This window comes from Orbicella faveolata, unplaced genomic scaffold, assembly GCF_042242905.1.
Source record: "Orbicella faveolata isolate gen_17 unplaced genomic scaffold, um_ofav_v1 contig_46, whole genome shotgun sequence".
In the NCBI taxonomy this organism is placed as follows: domain Eukaryota; kingdom Metazoa; phylum Cnidaria; class Anthozoa; order Scleractinia; family Merulinidae; genus Orbicella; species Orbicella faveolata.
Genome location: NW_028301576.1, coordinates 11,960,001 through 11,978,127, shown reverse-complemented (window position 1 = coordinate 11,978,127; position 18,127 = coordinate 11,960,001). Strand labels below are relative to the sequence as shown.

Here is an 18,127-nt window from a genome sequence, read left to right as displayed (position 1 = left end):
AGCTAAGTTGACGAAGGTCACGCAGGACATGGAGGCACTAGAAAATAAGAGCAATTATAACAGCATATTCAAGGGCATACTCAAACAGCACATCAACAAAAGGAGAAGGAAAAAAGAAAACCGCAGAAAGTCCAATCAAAGAAAGAGGAAGCGGACTGAAAACAATGTCCAACGAGTTTATGGAATCTGTGTTGGAAACCCGCTAGGAAATGATCTTCCACAATGCCTTGTGTATCCTCCTAGAACGGCCGTCCTGGAAGAGTGTATTAAAGTTGAGGATGTTGCCACGTCCTTATTTAGAAGAGATGGGCCATACATCGCACAGCTCTTGGAAGGGAATTATTTCACCAATGCTGCAAGAAGTAGAATCACCACCAACCTTGAGCAGGAAGTCAGAGATTATGTTTACACCTTCATGTACCCTGAAGAGTACACTCTGACGGAAAGCATTGCTGCTTTTTGCAGCATTGGTGAAAAAGACTCCCATAGCAGCACGAGCGATGACGAAGAACTCGACGACAGCGAAGATGAAGATGAGTGCCAGTGAAAGTTGCATTCGAAAATAACAGTGTTAAATACTTCTTTTCAGTAGCTACAAATGCTTTTTGTCGCCAAACGTTTTTTTAAAGCAGGAAAGTTTGTAATAAATTTGTATCCTGCCTTCTATGTTTATTCTATAGCAATTTTTTTGATATTCAAACATTATGCCATTTTAAAGTTTTACTAAAATATTTCACGTGACCCCCCCTTTTTCCCTTATTTTTTTTGGGATGGCCCCCCCTCGAAAGCCATTTTTTTTCGCATGGCCCCCCCCCCAAATCCCACCAGCCCCCCCTACCTGATAAAAAATGAACGGTCCCTTAAGGGACATCAATCTCACTTGAACTTGATTCAAACTCAGCAGAAGTAACATTTTTAAAAAGTTGATGTCTTCAATTTGTAACTTCGCTCTAAGTATTTTTCTGGTTACAACACAGATGGTGTCTGTGAAAGACTTGATGGAAAATGGCATTAACAGAGTAACAATTATTATCACACTGTAAACAGGTTAAATACAAGGAGTTTTCTTCCTAAGTTTATTGTTTAAATTTGTGTTACTACATAGTTGATAATTTTGTTCTGTTGGTTGCCATTTAGGAACATTCCCAAGATCAAATGATAAAAATGGCAAAAGCTGCAAAGAACACTACTGGTAGCAATTCAAGTGATGTCCCCCCCGAGCTTAGTTTCCACCTTCCATCAATAAAGGATATTCAAGCAACAATTAAGGATCGAAATGAATTGAACCTCCCTGTTGAAATTCTTTTGGTGACTGTCACGAACTGTGAGTTCATAGCTTGTTATATGCAGTTGGAGGATCCATTTAAATGCTTTTTCCATGGTATTGGTTATGTTTACTTTGGACATGAGGGTGCAGGACAAGAGAAGAAAGTGAATGTTGCTTTGATCAAATGTGATAAAGGTTCAGCTGGTCCTGGCGGCTCTCTGGTAAGTGTGATAAATGCTGTCTCTGTACTGCGACCCAAGGGTGTGATTTCTGTGGGAGCCTGCAGTGGTCTGAACCCAGAGAAAACGAAGTTAGGAGATGTTGTTGTCTCTGCGAAGTTATCAACTTATGCATCCAAAGTCGTCACCAGTAAAGGAGAGCAATCAACTGACACGAGAAGTTATGTTAGCCGACATTTTCTGGACCTCATCAAGTATGCCGACCATGGCTGGAAGGCACCCTTGAAAAGCCCAGAAGCACGAGAAGTCAAAGTACATTGTGGTGAGATTTTAAGTGGTCCAGAGCAGGTCAGTGCTGGATGGCGGCGTGAGGAACTGGCTGAGTCCTATCCTGTGGCAACTGCGATTGAAATGGAAGGTGAAGGTAGGTTGTTGTTTAATTTCAGTCCCCATAGTGGGCATAGACAACAGGTCTGCTATTGTTTGAGAACAAACTTTTTAACAGCTATTAAGTTATCATTGACACTTCCTCTTCTATTTATTTCACTAGCAATGGCAACTTCCCCAAAAAATCTAGAGTTGTTTTTGCTAACGTAGTCTCTCCCTCTCCCCTCTTCCCTTCTTCATCATAGAGTAGAGGACTCTTGTGTAGTGTGGGCATGAACTATCCATGTTGACAGTTCACTGAAACCGGACAGTGTTACAGTAGGGATTTGTGCAATGCATTCCCTAACAGCTGTAAAAATACAGTTTAAAAAATTGCTCGATTCTGATTGGATTGGCTAATAGCAGTGCAGTTCAAGTACAACACCTGTGCAAAAAGTGTAACACCAGTGCAAATTACAAGAAAGACTACTGATAATCATTTGAGGTGTGCCAAAGGTGGTTGAAGTTCGCCTGAAGCCTTCTGAAGTGAGCTGAAGATAATTACACATTTTCCGAACACCTCTGAAGATTGCCCGAACCGTTCTGAAGGCTTTTGAATATCACCTGAACATTTTTAAACACCTCTGACAGTCATCCAAACCCTTCCCAAAGATCTGCGAAGAGTGACAAAGATCATCTGAAGATTGGCAAAGACTTTGGAACATTATCGGAAATTTTGGAAATATTTTTGGAAAGTTTTGAAGATATTTGGAAAACTAAGCACACTGCAGCCAGCCCAATGAAATAATTAAAGTGTTCATAAAGACCTTAAATAGTACATTTTCAAGTGTAACATTATTAAGTAATCACATGACTATTCTCATGCAATTTGGATTAAATTATAAGCACTAGTAGACTTTTCAGACTACAAATTGCACTTGTCCTACAGGCTCGTACATTTTTGTTGCCTTTCGAAATTTACTTGTGCTTATTTATTCCAAATTGCACTTGAAATCATGCGATTACTGTACCTAAGGTGCAGCTCAGATATAAGCGAACCAAAATATACGCATAATTCGCGTCAGCCGACAACGCGTTTACGCGTATGCATATACCCACATACTCGTATACAGTATACGCGCGTATACCTCATTAGTATGCATGAGTTAACTGTTTTACTGGTTTGAACCAAATACGCAAAATACGCACGTATAATACGTGTATGCGTAGTTCGCTTATATCTGAGCGGCACTGTATGCTAATGTTTTCGATGGTTTGCAGGGCAGTAGCCAGAAAAAATTATGACTGAGGCAATGTCCATGGTTAATTTCCTCTTCCTATAAAGATGTTTCCATGCGTCCTTGAGTTCTGTAACTTAGCTTTTATTACCCACAATAGTAAAACAAACTTTGAACAAAACTGGAACAAGATAAAAAGTAGATCAAAGTGAGAATGATCATCGCAGTAAATTTTCCAATTAATTGGAAAGAAGAGGCCTGAAAAAATCAGGGCTTCAACGGGATTCGAACCTGTTTCCTCCGCGATACCGGTGCGATGCTCTACCAACTGAGCTATGAAGCCACACGTTGGGAGCGAGGTCAATTAATTGAGTTCATATCTTCCCGTGAGGAGTGAAATGATGTGAAATGATGTGAAGTAGATATGAAATCATTCATATTTCAAGTGCGGTTGGAAAATTTACTGCGATGATCATTTTTCACTTTGATCTACAACCGCAGCTCAAATATGAATGATTTCATATCTACTTCACATCATTTCACTTTGATCTACAACTGCAGTTCAAATATGAGTTATTTCTTATATACTTCACATCATAAAAAGTAGAACTGAACCATGTGCTTCCTAGGCGACGCATGCGCGAGTGGTAAGACTGCCAGATATGTCCAGGATTGAACGCTAATGAGATTCATGCTCCTTATGACAAGCATCACAGTGTCCTCAAAACACAAAAAATGTCAAATATGAAGTCATATGAAAATGACACTTGTTAATGATGCTTATCATAAGGAGCATGAATCTCTTTAGCGTTCAATCCTGGATATAAGTGAAGACCGCAGACCTAATATATTTACACTTATTTTTAAACAAACAAACAAACAAACAAACAAAAAATGACTGAGGCCTTGGTTTACCTTTTACTAGCTACGACCTTGGTTTGTAACTAATCAGGTTGCGTTAATTACATGCACATGGAGGTTGTGAGTTTTCCCCCCTCATCTTCGTTTTGTCATAGGAAAGTTGTGATTCATCAGAATTAACTCGGAAGTAATTTTAGTGCTGGAAATAAGCAGGAATTGCCTTCCGAGTGTTAGCTCTACTGCTGTTGTGGACTGCATGTGGTAAAGAAGAACTCTTTCGACCTGGCTATTGTTGGCCCTTATGTCAGTCTGCATTTTACAATGCTTGCTCTCCTCGTTCATTACTGTAATATACTGTATACATAATCAGTTGGATGAGATAACATTACTCTTGCTACAGTGTTCTGTCCCCATTATTAAAGCTCTAATACAGACTGTACGGTTTTCTGTTTCAGGTATTTTCACAGCGGCATTTGATCTTCAGATTGAATGGCTAGTAGTGAAAGGAATTGCTGATTATGCTGATGGTACTGAGAGCGTGTCAGAGGATTGGAGTCCTTTTGCTAGCGTGATGGCTGCCTCGGTTGTTGCAAAAATTTTGAATAATCCCGTCGTTTTCCAGGAATGGCCCCATTACAAAGGTACATGTAACAATTATCACATGAAATTGTACTTGTACATTCTAGAGGTACAGAGCTAATACAAAATACGTACATAGAGAAAATGTACATGTGATAATTTCTCAGAGATTTCAACAACAGGCCATTTCATTTCCCTTTGTTGTGTAGTCTTGAGGTTTGTAAGATCATTCACAGCAGACTAGAGACTAAAAGTGCAAATGTAAGAGGTGTGAAGTCATTTAAAAGCAGTTGAAGTCAGTTTTTTGAGAACAGTTCAACGAGACTACTTGTTTCTCGCATACCCACTGATGGACCAGTGCACAAGCAGACAAGAGGACAAACTCCTTTGATGCTGTCACTGTGTGAGCTAATGCCCATATAGCCATCACCCACTGCAATAACAAAATGCCTCTTCCTCCAGCATCCTCTAAATTTTTCCCTACCAGAAAATCCATTACCCGACAGTTTTACAATGTCTTGTTTTTTCCATCAAAACATAACTCTTCCTCTCTTTAATTTACATGATATGGCTTTGATATCATGGTCACTTTCAAGTAAAGTAATTTTGCGTGAGTAAAATTTAAAAAAAAAATAGAATATTGAGCACTCAATAAATTGTTTTCGGGGTAAGGGTGTCCTAACTTTCCTGCCAAATTTTAAACTCGTGCGCACCACATTACAGGAACGCCTGACAGATCACAGTAGCTAGAAATATATCTCCGGAAGTTTGGTCGAATTTGGTTATGGTAAATGTCTAATCTCATCTTTGTGGTACGCTTCGGTGGCATATCGAACTTGATTGATCTCACCATGAGTATTTTGGCTCGAACGCTTCTCGCCAAGTATGAACCATGGCTCAACCAAACTCACCTGATCTGTTTGAAGCGTTTTGAAAAGATACGATATGGAACAATCATTCCACTTGCGCTTGTTGGATATGATTTGGCTATAATCATCTCATATTCAATGAGCGTGAGTGGAATGATTGTTGTATTAAAACGCCCCCAAAATATAGAAAACTAAGATAAGATGAAAAAAAAAAAAAAAAAAAAAAAAAAAAAAAAAAAAAAAAAAAAACGCCTTAAAAGATTGCGCGTACGCTCCCATATTTGTAGAGTATGGTATAATGGCTCATTATATAGCATGATTGCTAAGTCAATGAAAACTCTTGAATTATATTAGCCAGTGATCCAGTTTCTAATGATGTAGGATATTAAGATCAGGTTCCAAGTCTTGATAAATATGAACCCAACTCGTGTTATTGGAAATGTATGGGCATTCATTTCTTTCAAGGATTAACCTCTAAGACTACTCTAACATTAAATTTCTTTCTTTCTTGCTGGATTCATCAGCAGAAAAGCAGAGTTCATCGCAGCAATCAGAGAGAGTGGTACCAAGTACAAGTGGCCAAGATCCCAAACGCTTCATAGTGGAAGGTATTTAACAAATCTGGTCAGTTCTTTAAGGTGGCTCGTACCAGTTTTCAGGTTTTTGACGGCTCATAATTTTGTAAGAATAGAACAAAGAGACAGACCAGGGCGACTGTAATATTTTTGTAGGTTTGGATTACATAATTTGTACTTGACCTAAAACAGCTGTTATTTCGTCGTCAGCAGTTACCATGGGAACATTCCAAAAGGATTTTCCACACCTGATTTTTCGCTTATGTCACTACCTTGATGGTTTATATCTATTTATTTTGTTTTGTTTTGTATATTTACTCTTGTACCAAGTTTATGATATTTATGTGTACCAATGTATTTGTTGTGCCTCTTTCCTGACTCTCACATTTTTAATTATTATAATTACGGTCACCCAACTAGTTTAGCTTTTTAGTTATTTTGGGTGTCCCACTACTGTATGTACTGTACTGTTTATTTATTTATTGCGTTCGACGAAGTGGAACGCAAACCAAATTTTGACCTGTGGCTTTTCAGAGTTGGTCTCGTTGTGCACGGTTCTAGGCTAAAAAAAACCACATTCCTGTAAGGACACCAAAATGACCACCCCGCTTGATTTTTGCAGGGGCATGTCACGGCCAGTAAACTGGTACCGTTTAGTGCTAAGACATGTAATAAGACATGTGGCGAACATGTGAGTATGTGAGCAGGCCATCTGAGCTCGTCTTTCCGATGGATCCTTTTTTGTCTTCTTTCTGTTCAGTCGCCGTACGCCTCGCTATTATGTGCTCTCAGCGTTAGATTTTGGCGAATTTAAACGCTTCGACGGCAGCATTTATCGCAATCCGAGGGAATTGTCCTTGTTTATTACACGACTTGGCTTTGGGATGATAACCGTGGGAACAGCTACATTTTGATTGCATTTGTTGATTAGTTCCAGTCGCGACAGATAGCTCAGTCTTTATCCGGTCGAAATGTTATTGTTTGGAATCGGTGGAAAAGTACTCTGAAGGCAAGATACATAAGAGTACTTTATTCATCACGGGAAATACTCGAATTAGTCGCGAAACGAGCACGCGACTGCAAATGCTAGCTTAGAATAATGTACATAATTTAAATATTCTATGAAAGTTGAGAGACTACAGAAACTGACAGCGTCACGCAACGTATCAACAAATCGTGACCTCTTCACTAGCATGGACTTTGACACTATGCATATCTGATTTCAAAACCTCGGTTGCTGCTGAAAAATGTTGATTTTAGCAGTAGACAAAGGTTGAAAGTCAGCTAGTGAAATCATTTATTTACGAGATATAATTATATATTAAAGTGAGAGCGTCGAACGCACTCTCATAATCTCTGATTACTACTAGTTTATAATTATAATCTTGTAAATTCTTTAGTTGTTTACAGTAGTAGAAATAAACTGTGGTCTAGGATAACTCAAAAAGTAACCCGGTGACCCCGAGTTTTATTTAATCAATAGCTTTCGGTATCTGAAAATGAAAATGCACAACAATTTTGAAATAATTTTACGGAGCCGATTTCTTGTAAACTTGGAAAAACGGCAATTTGCTCAAAGTGCAAATTTCCTTCCGTAGAATTTTTTTTTCTGACGTTTCCTCTCAATAATAATATTTTATTGAAACAATAAAAAGAAGGGGTCACCGGGCTTGTTTTGATGTAAAAGCCTTCGCGTTTTCCGTTATTCCCACGCGCGTAGACACGCATTCAAAAATCCAGACTTTATAAGATCAGCAGCTGCTCATGAGCTGTTTTGACTACCGCTGACTGCTTCATGTGCCCGCGCGGGCGAGCGGGCTCCGAACAGGCGTTTTGTTTTGTTTGCTGCTAAAAAATCATTTACAGCTGTAGTTGTCGTTTAAGACAACCTCCTGGGCTTACTCTGTAGGATTTTTACCCAAATTCTGGTTAGATTTGCTATGTTTTGCGAGTCCTTCATACGCTCCCGGTGGCTGTCACGATCGATCGAGTTGCCTTTGAAATTTGGGAACATTGAATTCCCGAAACAATTTTTCTTAAAAACAGAGAATTGACTAAAGTTGTTCTAGCAGGTAAAGCCTCCTTTATATGCGAATTACGTCTCCAACAGTACAAAAGTGACCTTGCGCGAAAAAAAGCCGCGCGCCGCCATATTAGTTTTGGTCTTTCGAGTTTTAAATCTCGCGCCTCTATCGTGCGTGTTACTTATGCGTGACGCACGATGGTGATCTACTCCCCGCGCGAGGAAACTGGTACCAGCCACCTTAAATTGAAATGGAAACTTTATAATTATGTTATGCATGCACTACAGTATTACAAAGTGCAATAAAAAAATGTGTTTTACCATGCTCTTTTTGGTGTAATACGAATGGCCGGTCATGGTAGCTATTATACTCGATTTCCAGCCGTTTTGGGAGTCTGGTTGTTAATTCTCCTCTCAGTGAACGGCTGGATCACTGGTCTATATCGGTTGTCCCTGAAATTAACATGCGAGCAGCGCGGGGAAAAAAATGGCAAAGAACGCAGGTACACAAAACGGCTGAAAATCAAGCCTAGGTAACTATGCGATCTGCTAGGTTCTTATTACGAGCCCTAGTGATCAGAAAGTGGAACTGTAATTTCTGAACAAAGTCATTTCTTGGTCTTACATTATAAACTGTTTTCGTTGACAAGGAGTGAAGATTATGAAACAAAGTAAAGAATTTGCTGCATGTGTTCTTTGCAACATTTTAATATGAATATCTGAAAGCAGAATTTTGATCTTTTTTTTTTTGCGATATATTGTAGCACTTGATATACTGAATCGTATGCCATGGATCTAAATTTATGGATTTAAAAAGTGGGGGTAACTGTGCTCGTTTAGGAGAAAACGACAATTTTTTTCAGTTTCGAGCTTACCTTGAAAGAAATCTCATAACGGCGCACGCTAAAGACGTAAGGAGTTATGCGCAGTAAAGATGCACAATCAAAGTTAAGGTATCATGGTAGGTGGATTTTTACGAAAAATGCGAAAAATCTCTTTTTGGCTGTTCAAATTGAGAAGACTGAGATAAATATTTTGCAAAAAGAATGGGGGAAAGAGCTATTTTTACTTTTTTAAAAAGCAAAAAGCAAAAAAACTAGTTTTGAATATTATTAACCCCTTGCAGCGCGTTGACACCTCTAATTAAAATTCACCGCCAGTTGTCACAAGTAACGCGAACTGCGGTGTGATATTTCATTTGTCATTTTGTGCACGCGAACTGTTCTTGATCTGGTTGTTTCATCTCAAGTTGGCTTTCGTTCTCGTCAAATTTTCTTTATGTCAGGACGAGAAATTCTTGCCCATTTTCGTCTTCGAAGAGGCCGAAGAGGCGAAAATCTGGTGGAACCCACAGGTTCAGCGTCGAACAAGATCTTTGGCTCTGAGCGACCGAGGTTCGCACTGTAACCAAGAAGAATGGTTGAAGGACACTAGTCCCACCAATGAAGCTAATGGACAAAATACAACAAGTGCTAGTCGCACGAAATTGTTGTAGAACGGACGCGATTCCGAAACTTCCACCACGAGAGAGTCAAGCGCAGATGTAGATGTTGACAATGTAGACCTCGAGATTCCTCTTTTTCATGCTTTTTGGCTTCACGAGGCATGGTTTCAAAAACTGTCTGGAGAACGAAGGAGCCTAAACTTAAGCAACATAATACCAATGCCGCCGACGAAATCTTTTAAGTAAAAGATCACGGCAGTTTAACTTGTAGTTTGTCCCTTCTCGGACGACTTCACTGCCACGCGGGTTTCCGCGCCAGAATATTAGTCGTCTGTTTATTTCAAGTTGTTATAACCCATTGTTGGGGTAAACTGACCCATGCCGACATCTGTCAGTGCGGAGGGGATTTTTAACACCTATTCATGCAAATCTCATAAAAGGTTTTTCGTGTCTTTCTCGATAAAATAAAACTGCAAACACGGATGAACATTTCTAGTTCGTTTACGCGCGTCTTCCGATGGAATTGGCTGAAAATCGGCAGGTATGTTCTAGGATACATCCTTCGAAAAACCGTGTCGGGCTTTGTTTAATTTCGCTTCCGTTTCAAAGTTATGGTCTCTTTTGTAGAAGGAAACGTCCGCATTAAAAATATCAAAGTTTAGGAGGGTGTGGCAAAAAAAAAAAAAACCACATCTGGAAAATCGCAGACACGATTTTTGAGGGTGATGTGTAAGAAAACATTTCCGATGTAAATCGCGCCGCTCCGATAATTCACGCGAGGAAGCGAACCAGTTTAAGCGAAGCAGTGTTTCTGGGTATTTCTTTTAATATCACTGCGACAATAACTTTTTAGAAAATTTCAAAGACATAATTGTATTCTGTAACTATTAAGCTTTCAGAAAATGTATAGGTTGATAGGGTTTTCTTTCAAAGCGCCAGCGTAAGAGCGTGATTTCCAAACACTGTCAATCCACCTACCATGATACCTTAATGGATCACCTTCATGGTGTTAATTAAAGCAATTATTGAGGGCAATCCAAGAAATTCTTCATCCATACTGTTGCTATTCCATGTGCAAATACTGTGTGCATATTAGTGAAAGTCAGATAAGTATTGGGCAATTACGACTATTTTGGGGAAGTGGGGAACGTTGGATACAAAAGAACCTTTGATAATTCTGGATCAGGGAAATTCGTGAAACACCCACTGGAAATATAGAAATTTCAGTGGGATAAGAAACAAAGAAACCCAATCCAAGACCCATTAATACGGTATTTTGTTGAATCATTCGGTTGCAATTTTGCAACCAGTGCAAGGCAGTCAGCTGAATATCTTGATTACTTTTATTTATAAATAATATATTAATAGACTTCTAAAAGGCCATTGATTATTCACGAGGATCTATATTTGTTGAACCATGGCGGGGAAATCTTGAAATCTATACAAATGTATGCTTAACCTGGGCCACCGATATGTCATTCTGATGTTATTATCAGTTTGATATGGAACAAAACTGCATCACTGGTTGACTGGAAGTTTCTCCTCTTTCTACCGACTGAGAAGCAATGGGCCTACCGTAAGGGCCACTCGACCGAGTTATTACTTGTCCATTTAACAGAAAGTTGGAGACAAGCTGTTGACAATAATTTGGTGGTTGCTACTGCTTTTATTGATTTTCGAAAAGCCTTCGACTGCGTCTCTCATCGCACCCTGTTACATAAATTAAAAATCAAATTTGGAATCGAGGGCAACCTTCTCTCTTGGCTTACAGATTGTCTACACCACCGGACGCAGGTTACGGTTGTGAACTCCACTCAGTCAGAGGAGCTAAATGTGACGTGCGGCATCCCTCAAGGATCGGTACTAGGCCCGTGTTTGTTTAGTTTATACACCAATGCCATGCCAGAGGCTGTGACATCAGGCAATCTCTACCTGTATGCTAACGATACTACAGTTTACTGCATTGGATCCACCGTTGATGAAGCATGTAACCTACTAAATAACGCACTGAATGAGCTTAACAAATAGTGCATGACTAACTCGTTAACACCGCACTCTTCAAAATGTGAAGTGATGTTGTTCCACCGGGGATCCTTCACTGGTCCACTCCCTTTGATCACCATTGGAAATGACAACGTTGCATGGGTCTGTCACACAAGGCTGCTGGGCATTACGATCAACAGAAAACTTACTTGGGCGAATCATCTTAAGGCATTAAGGTTACTTCAAACCTTCGCGGGTGTCCATCAGAAAAAAATTCGTACACACGCTGTTTTGAAGGAAACCCCAACAAACTATATATCAATAGAAACGTTATGAAATGTAAAATGCGATAAAATCATATTCTTTTTTGCCCAATGGTTTCCTATGGCGGCAGAAGCCGTTAACGTTAAAACAACCGACTGAAATTCCGGCGACTCGGAATTAATCGGATATCAAATTCAATCGTTGATGCAAAATAACTGTGCAGTGTTGATCACAAAGCATCAATCTCTCAAAGCGTGTCAGCATTTTCTTTTACTTGTATTGGTTATCTTTTTGTAGATCTGTCAAGTTCCACTATCCAAGAATTCGCGTAACGTGTTGCGTTAGAGACCGCCACGAGAAAAGTATTTGAAATGAAAGAATTCGCCGACACGTTTTTGTTTCCTATCCATCAGTGAATGTTCTTGTCAAATTTCAAGGAAAACCGTCGATTCTGCATACCCGATTAATTCATTTAAAGAGGAGGGATTCTCTCGAAAAACGAGTGCAAGTTTTCGCCTTCTAAAGATTTATAAACGTATCACGCCTTCTCAGAGGGATATATCAACTCAAAATGCCGCCAGCCAATGAATTAACAGAACCCCTAGCGTTCACAGTAAGGAAAGTTGAGCTTCGCGGTAAAGCGATAGCGTTACAGTCACGTTTTAGGCCCGGGGGAGGTACTTTGGGAATTTCTGGGTGGGAATGTGCTGCTGGGACCCTGGAACCCTTAGCCTATACCAGAGCTAGTTCAGCTGAATTTTGCTGACCTATACTAGAGTAAACTCCCCAAATCCCCCCATCTATCGGCACTGTTGAGGCTGATTTGCGTAAATTTTAACTTGCCGATTTGATATTTTTTATATTTTTGAATGGCAATTTCTTGTTTCCTTACTCTAGATAAAATCTTCAACCAACCAGTCAGTTTTGTGAAAAATGATGCCCTATTCTAGACCCAAACGCTCTGATTTATATACCCTGTCCTAGAGTAAACTGCTCGAAAACCATACCCTTCACAGCGGCACATACCTATATAGCCCATATATGGCAGTGCCCCCCCCCCCCCGGGGTTTTAGGCGCATACGTTTTAGGCCGGTGGTCAACAATAATAGGCAAAACGGAGAAAAGCGATGTGCAACAAAACAAAAAGAAACTGAGGAGCAATTGCCGAAGCGTGATTACAAAAAGGCACTCTTGACGGACGTGAAATCTCAAATTGAAAGTATTTGATATACGATCTCTGGATTAAGCGGTTTGCCGCGAAAAGGTCGCTGAGGAGTCCATGCCTTTTGGGGATTATGACACCTTGACGGTTTATAAACTTTTATTAAAAAAACCTCTTTTTCCCAATAACTCGCGCGCGTTTTAATATTTTATTTTCATTTTTTTGGAAAATGTTACCTTATATAATGAACATTAATTTGGTTGGAAAAAAGAAAATTTGGAAAAAGTAGCCCCGCAGAGGTTTGGAGTAACCTAATGGAACAAATTTGTCAAAAAATTGAACTTACTGAAAAAGTGCTCTTTTCTTAAGAGAAAATCACTTCTTTCCCTATACTTTAAGGTGATTCGCCGTTCAGTGACATACGGCCTCGCTATTTGGGGGAACTGTTACAACCTGGATTACATTAAATCCCTGCAAGCACTGCACTGTCGTGCTGGAAGGCTAATTTTTAATTTGCCACGAGACACACCATCAGTACAAGTTAGGGAACTCACACAATGGGACTTGATTTATGACGTGTATAAGCGAAGTCTTGTCAAACTAATCCACAACATAGCTTGCGAAAATATGCCCGCAATGATTTCAGATTTAGTTGTATGGCGTAATAGTCAGTATAACTTAAGAGGACATAATAAGGCCGTCGTTCCACGACTTTCCACTTATTTCATAAAAATTCTGTTTGTTACAGAGGAGCTGTACTGTGGAACTGTGTTTCAGAATATTTTAATGATTCTTGTAATTTTAAACAGTTTTATTCAAAGGCAAAATCTATTCCGATATTTAGGGAAATCAGATTTGCGATAAACTAAGTTAGTTTCTTATATTTCATTCATTTTATCAGTAGGTAATTACATAATTAGATAATTAATTAGATACACGACCCCTCAAGCATGTAGTGCTTAAACGATAATCGTGTTTTAAATAAAGGATTTTACTTACTTATTTACTTAAGACATTATTTTCAAACTTAATACATTTGGCAGATCATGAATACAAATTATGGTTTTCACTTGATGCAAAGCGATATTTTCTGACTGCTATATATGAACTCATGCCCATAAAGGTAACTTGAATAATTTTCTTCTAGGAGTTACGGGAGCAGTTCCCTGTAAATACAGCATTGCTACGCACTCTAGAAGCCAAAACTTAATGTCAGTTTCAGCCACGTTTTATGTCGCATACGCAATGCAAACCATGGAGGGAGCATTGTTCGCTTACTGGTTTAGTGACAATACAAGCGGTAAATGCAATCTCTACATTGTTGAAAAACCCTGAAATGGACTTAAGGAAAAGCTTTTTCACGCATTTTGAAGTCCCCCAAAAGAGGCTTCTGTTTAGCTATTGAAACAAAATTGAATGATTTGAAGGCAAAATTCTTTAATTTTTTTGTGCACATGCATGTAACTTTGAGACATTTTAATCAGGCTTTCATGAGTTACTTATGTTCGCAATGCAACACGAAAAGAACTGAAAAGTTACAAAGAATATTAGGTACCACTAAAATCATCAGATTGAGACAAGAAAGGTCTCTGATCTAGTTGAAAACACATTTTATGATTGTATACTCTTTGAATGTTTATTTGAAAATTGTCATTTCCAACATTTTGTTGTTGTTGCTACTGCATGAACATCTAAGATGTTTATTCTGTTACAATGCACATTGTTTTCGTATGTAAGCTTTAATGAATGAGTGAATGAATGATGGAAGCTTTTGATATGTTGTTGGAAAAGTGAAAGTTTAAATTTCAGAAAAAGAACTCTTGTTATTAGTGTGTCATTACTGTAATAGATTTTATCCAGGTCTTTTATATGTATGCTTAGTTTTCTATCAGAGTAGCTGTGTTTCACACTCCTAGTAGTGGGGGAAATCCTTGATTCCCGACCATAGTGACAGCCTGACTTTATGCGTGAAAAAGAATGAAATTTGTAACATTGTCAGGAAAATTCGGGTGAACCAGTCTTAGTTCAAGATATTGTAGCGCAGAATTCAAGATACTAGAAATCTACTGAACTGGTACTTTGTCTGGATTTTAGATTAAAAAAAGATATATTAACTTTCACGCGTAGGCATGGAAACTCTCAAACTTTTGTAAAATAAATATGGAGAACGCCAGCTACGAGGGCAAATTTTTGTCATTATACTTTTTTGTAAGGCTTTGTTGCCACGCGCACTGTGATTTGTCAGTTTAGTATAATCTACTGTACGGCTCCCTATAATTTAGAGCTGTCTCCGAAGCCATCAAACACACTTAGAGATAAAATAAATGTCTTACTGACATTTTCTTCACAGCGAATACTGTATGTTACGAAACCTCGTTTTTTCCCGTTCGATTTATGGCCCTCGCGCTTCGTGCTTGGGCCAGCAGAAATTGAAAGCGAGAAAAATCCGTCCTTAACTTACATTACGGACCTCAAACTCTGTTAGTAAGAGGTGTTTAAATTGAAATCAGTCGTAACATATTTAACTCGAGCAAGAGTTTAGACCGATAGGCGTACACAACAGATTTAGACAATAAGAGTTTTCAAATGAAGGGAGGGATAACAATAACGACTTCTCATTTCTTCTCAACAGATTCTCCAACCAAACGGTTTTTGGTATGGTGCCTGGAAGAGCTGCACGAGTTTTACAACACCAAGAGTAAGGTGAAAATCACACCTTGGGACCCAGACAACACAGTAGATATTGATGAGATTTACATACAGTTATCAATACTGAGAGATAATAGAAAACCTCACGAAACAGCGAAAAAAGAGATTCAAGATTACGCTGAAATGTTCAAAGGCTACGGACGTCATTCTAACCCTAAAAGAATTCTAGTCTACGGGAGACCGGGAATAGGAAAGTCTACTTTCACTCAGAAAATTGCTGTGGACTGGACCAGAGGCGAGAAAGAAATCCTGAAGAAGTTCCATGTTTTACTATTAATTAAGTTGCGAGACGTTTGCGACCGTCAAGATTTCCGCGCCATGCTGGAAACTGCAGAACTGTTGTCTGCTGATGATCCAATGGCAGTCGATAACTTAAATAAATATGTGCGTGAGAACCAAGGCAAAGTCCTCCTCGTTTTTGATGGCTATGACGAGTACAGCGGTGAAAAATCATCTCCAGTTAATAAGATCTGGAGAGGCAGTCTACTTAGAGGTTGTTGTGTTGTTATCACAACACGGCGAGTAAAAGAAGAGGAGCTAAGCAAGGAGAGTCATGTTCAACTCGAGCTCAACGGGTTCGATAGTGTGAAGCAAGTCAAAGAGTTTGCAAGTAAGTTCCTCAGTGATCAGAAAGACGTAGACGAGCTTGTTGAATATCTGCGGAAACAAGAACGCATTTGGGACATGGCGAAGATACCACTTCTCCTATTAATGTTGTGTCTAGTTTGGAAGGAGAAAGACAGGAAAGGACTACCCGCATCTGGAGCGGACCTTTACTCAAGATTCATGCAGACCCTCTTGTATCACCTGGATTCAAAAGATTCAGAAGAGGAGTTTCAAAGCATTGTGGAATATACAGAAGAACTATTTAGATTAGGAGAACTTGCTTTTTACGCTCTTTTGGAGAACCGTCTTTATTTCAGCTTTAGCAAACTGCCTGATAGCGATGTCTTTAAGAAATTTATTGACGCTGGTTTTTTGCAAACTTCAAAGCTTTCAAGTTCGATTCCCGAGAAAATCGTCTGTTTCCTCCATAAGTCCGTTCAGGAGTTCGTCGCTGCCAGGTTCATCGTTCAAGAACTGACGAATAAGAAAAATGACAGTGTCACCTGCCTTTTAAAAGTTGATTCTTTTCAAAAAATAGAGATGATGTTTGAAGTTCTGAAATTCGCCTGTGAGTTGTCATCAGATGCTTCCCGCGCTGTTCTCAGTCATCTGCAGATGATAGGAGACAAAGAAGGTCTTACAGCGTACAACTTCACCGTGACGCCTTCTGTTGAGGATTTGTCAGATGATCAAAAAAGGTTTATGTCTATCAGTTGGCATTGTTTGTTTTCCTGTGCAGCGTCAGACAGACAAGCTGTGTTCCCTTTGTTTCTTAAGTGTGTTAATTATGTTCTAATACTAAATCGTGAACAGGTTTCTATTGCTGCCAGAGAACATTTACTGAAATCCACCAGTAGCTGTCCAAACTATCTTTTTTTTGACCGAGGTTTTAACTGGAAACAAATTGATGATGAAGTTTTCTCTGTACTTCTTGATTTAAACACTTCCCTTGTGATGTGTTCGGGGCAAGTCAGGAGTGTGAAAAAGTACGCCAATCTAAGACTAGGTAGCTTTTTCCTTAAGAAAGAAGGACAGCAAATGTTGCTCTGTCTTACTCGCATTTGCAAGGACTACACGTACGATTTGCCTACTGAACTGCTAACTGAACTCACATCAACATCAGTGTCTCCTCCTAAGAAGCCTTTTGATGACTTGTCAATGAATCAAGACAACAGCGGTGCTTTGGTTTTGACTGAGAACATACTGGACCAGACTGGCCACCATTGCCTCTCCTTCGTCCGAGAGATTGAAATTACCGACCCAACAAGTGAGGAACTCACGGTTGTGGAAAACGTGTTACCTTTCATAACACATCCTGAGAGGATCAAAATCGACGGCAACATCTTTACGTCATACGACGCTGGGCTGATAGAGAGTATGGTTTCCAACATTCACGTTTCCGACTATCTCCACAGCTTAGAACTTAGAAAGATCAATTTGACAGCAACATGCGCTAATGAGATCGCCAGTTCACTGCACCAGGTTGGTGAGTTGGACGAGCTTGACTTGTCGTGGAACCCGTTGTACAGTAGTGTGAGGGGTTTGGTTGAGAACCTTGATTACGTGACTGTCTTAAGGTTGAGCAATGTCAATATGGGAGAGGAAGAGGCCGCGGTACTTGGAGCTTCATTGGCTTGTATAAATGGGTTACGAGAACTGAATATATCAGGCAACGAACTGGGTCACGGGATTATTGAACTGGCTAACCACATAGACTGTGTCCCTTCTCTGACACGGCTGTACCTACGAAGTACAAAGATGGGTGCAGAGGAAGCTACAGCTGTATTCCGATGTTTACCAGGCATTACACTGCTCCGGATTCTTGATTTATCATGCAATCCGCTGGGCTATGGGATTATGGAGCTGGCTAAAAACTTGAACTTTGTTCCTGGTTTGAGGCAGCTGTGGTTGTATGAAACACGGATGGGCGAAGAGGAAGTATCAGCGCTGGCCCGTGCACTGAAGGATGTACCAGACCTGGATACTCTTGTCCTATCATTCA

At 39.6% G+C, this 18,127-nt stretch overlaps 2 protein-coding genes across 2 annotated transcripts in view; both read left to right on the top strand.

The window, feature by feature from the left end:
- The first annotated feature begins 1,164 nt into the window (after nt 1–1,164).
- Nucleotides 1,165–2,513, top strand: LOC149098387 (death domain-containing ATP nucleosidase-like). The gene is made up of 2 exons (XM_089276683.1): nt 1,165–1,870; nt 2,464–2,513. The coding sequence occupies exons 1-2, from the start codon at nt 1,165–1,167 to the stop codon at nt 2,511–2,513; spliced, it is 756 nt and encodes a 251-aa protein (XP_089132809.1).
- A 1,082-nt stretch (nt 2,514–3,595) lies between these two features.
- The window catches only part of LOC110047865 (NACHT, LRR and PYD domains-containing protein 12-like), a 34,250-nt gene continuing 19,718 nt past the window's right edge, over nt 3,596–18,127 (top strand). Inside the window, exons 1-3 of the mRNA XM_089278437.1 lie at nt 3,596–4,552; nt 5,884–5,967; nt 15,443–18,127. The exon at nt 15,443–18,127 is cut by the window's right edge and continues 158 nt beyond it. Of these exons, the coding sequence (XP_089134563.1) occupies nt 4,213–4,552; nt 5,884–5,967; nt 15,443–18,127 (3,109 nt within the window). The 5' untranslated portion in view covers nt 3,596–4,212. The remainder of the gene's footprint in view (nt 4,553–5,883; nt 5,968–15,442) is intronic.

Excerpts from the sequence above, each read along its gene's own strand:
- LOC149098387 (XM_089276683.1), top strand. The coding sequence starts at position 1,165 with ATGGCAAAAGCTGCAAAGAACACTACTGGTAGCAATTCAAGTGATGTC. Across the intron at positions 1,871-2,463 it reads GATTGAAATGGAAGGTGAAG|TCATCCAAACCCTTCCCAAA; the intron begins GTAGGTTGTTGT and ends CACCTCTGACAG.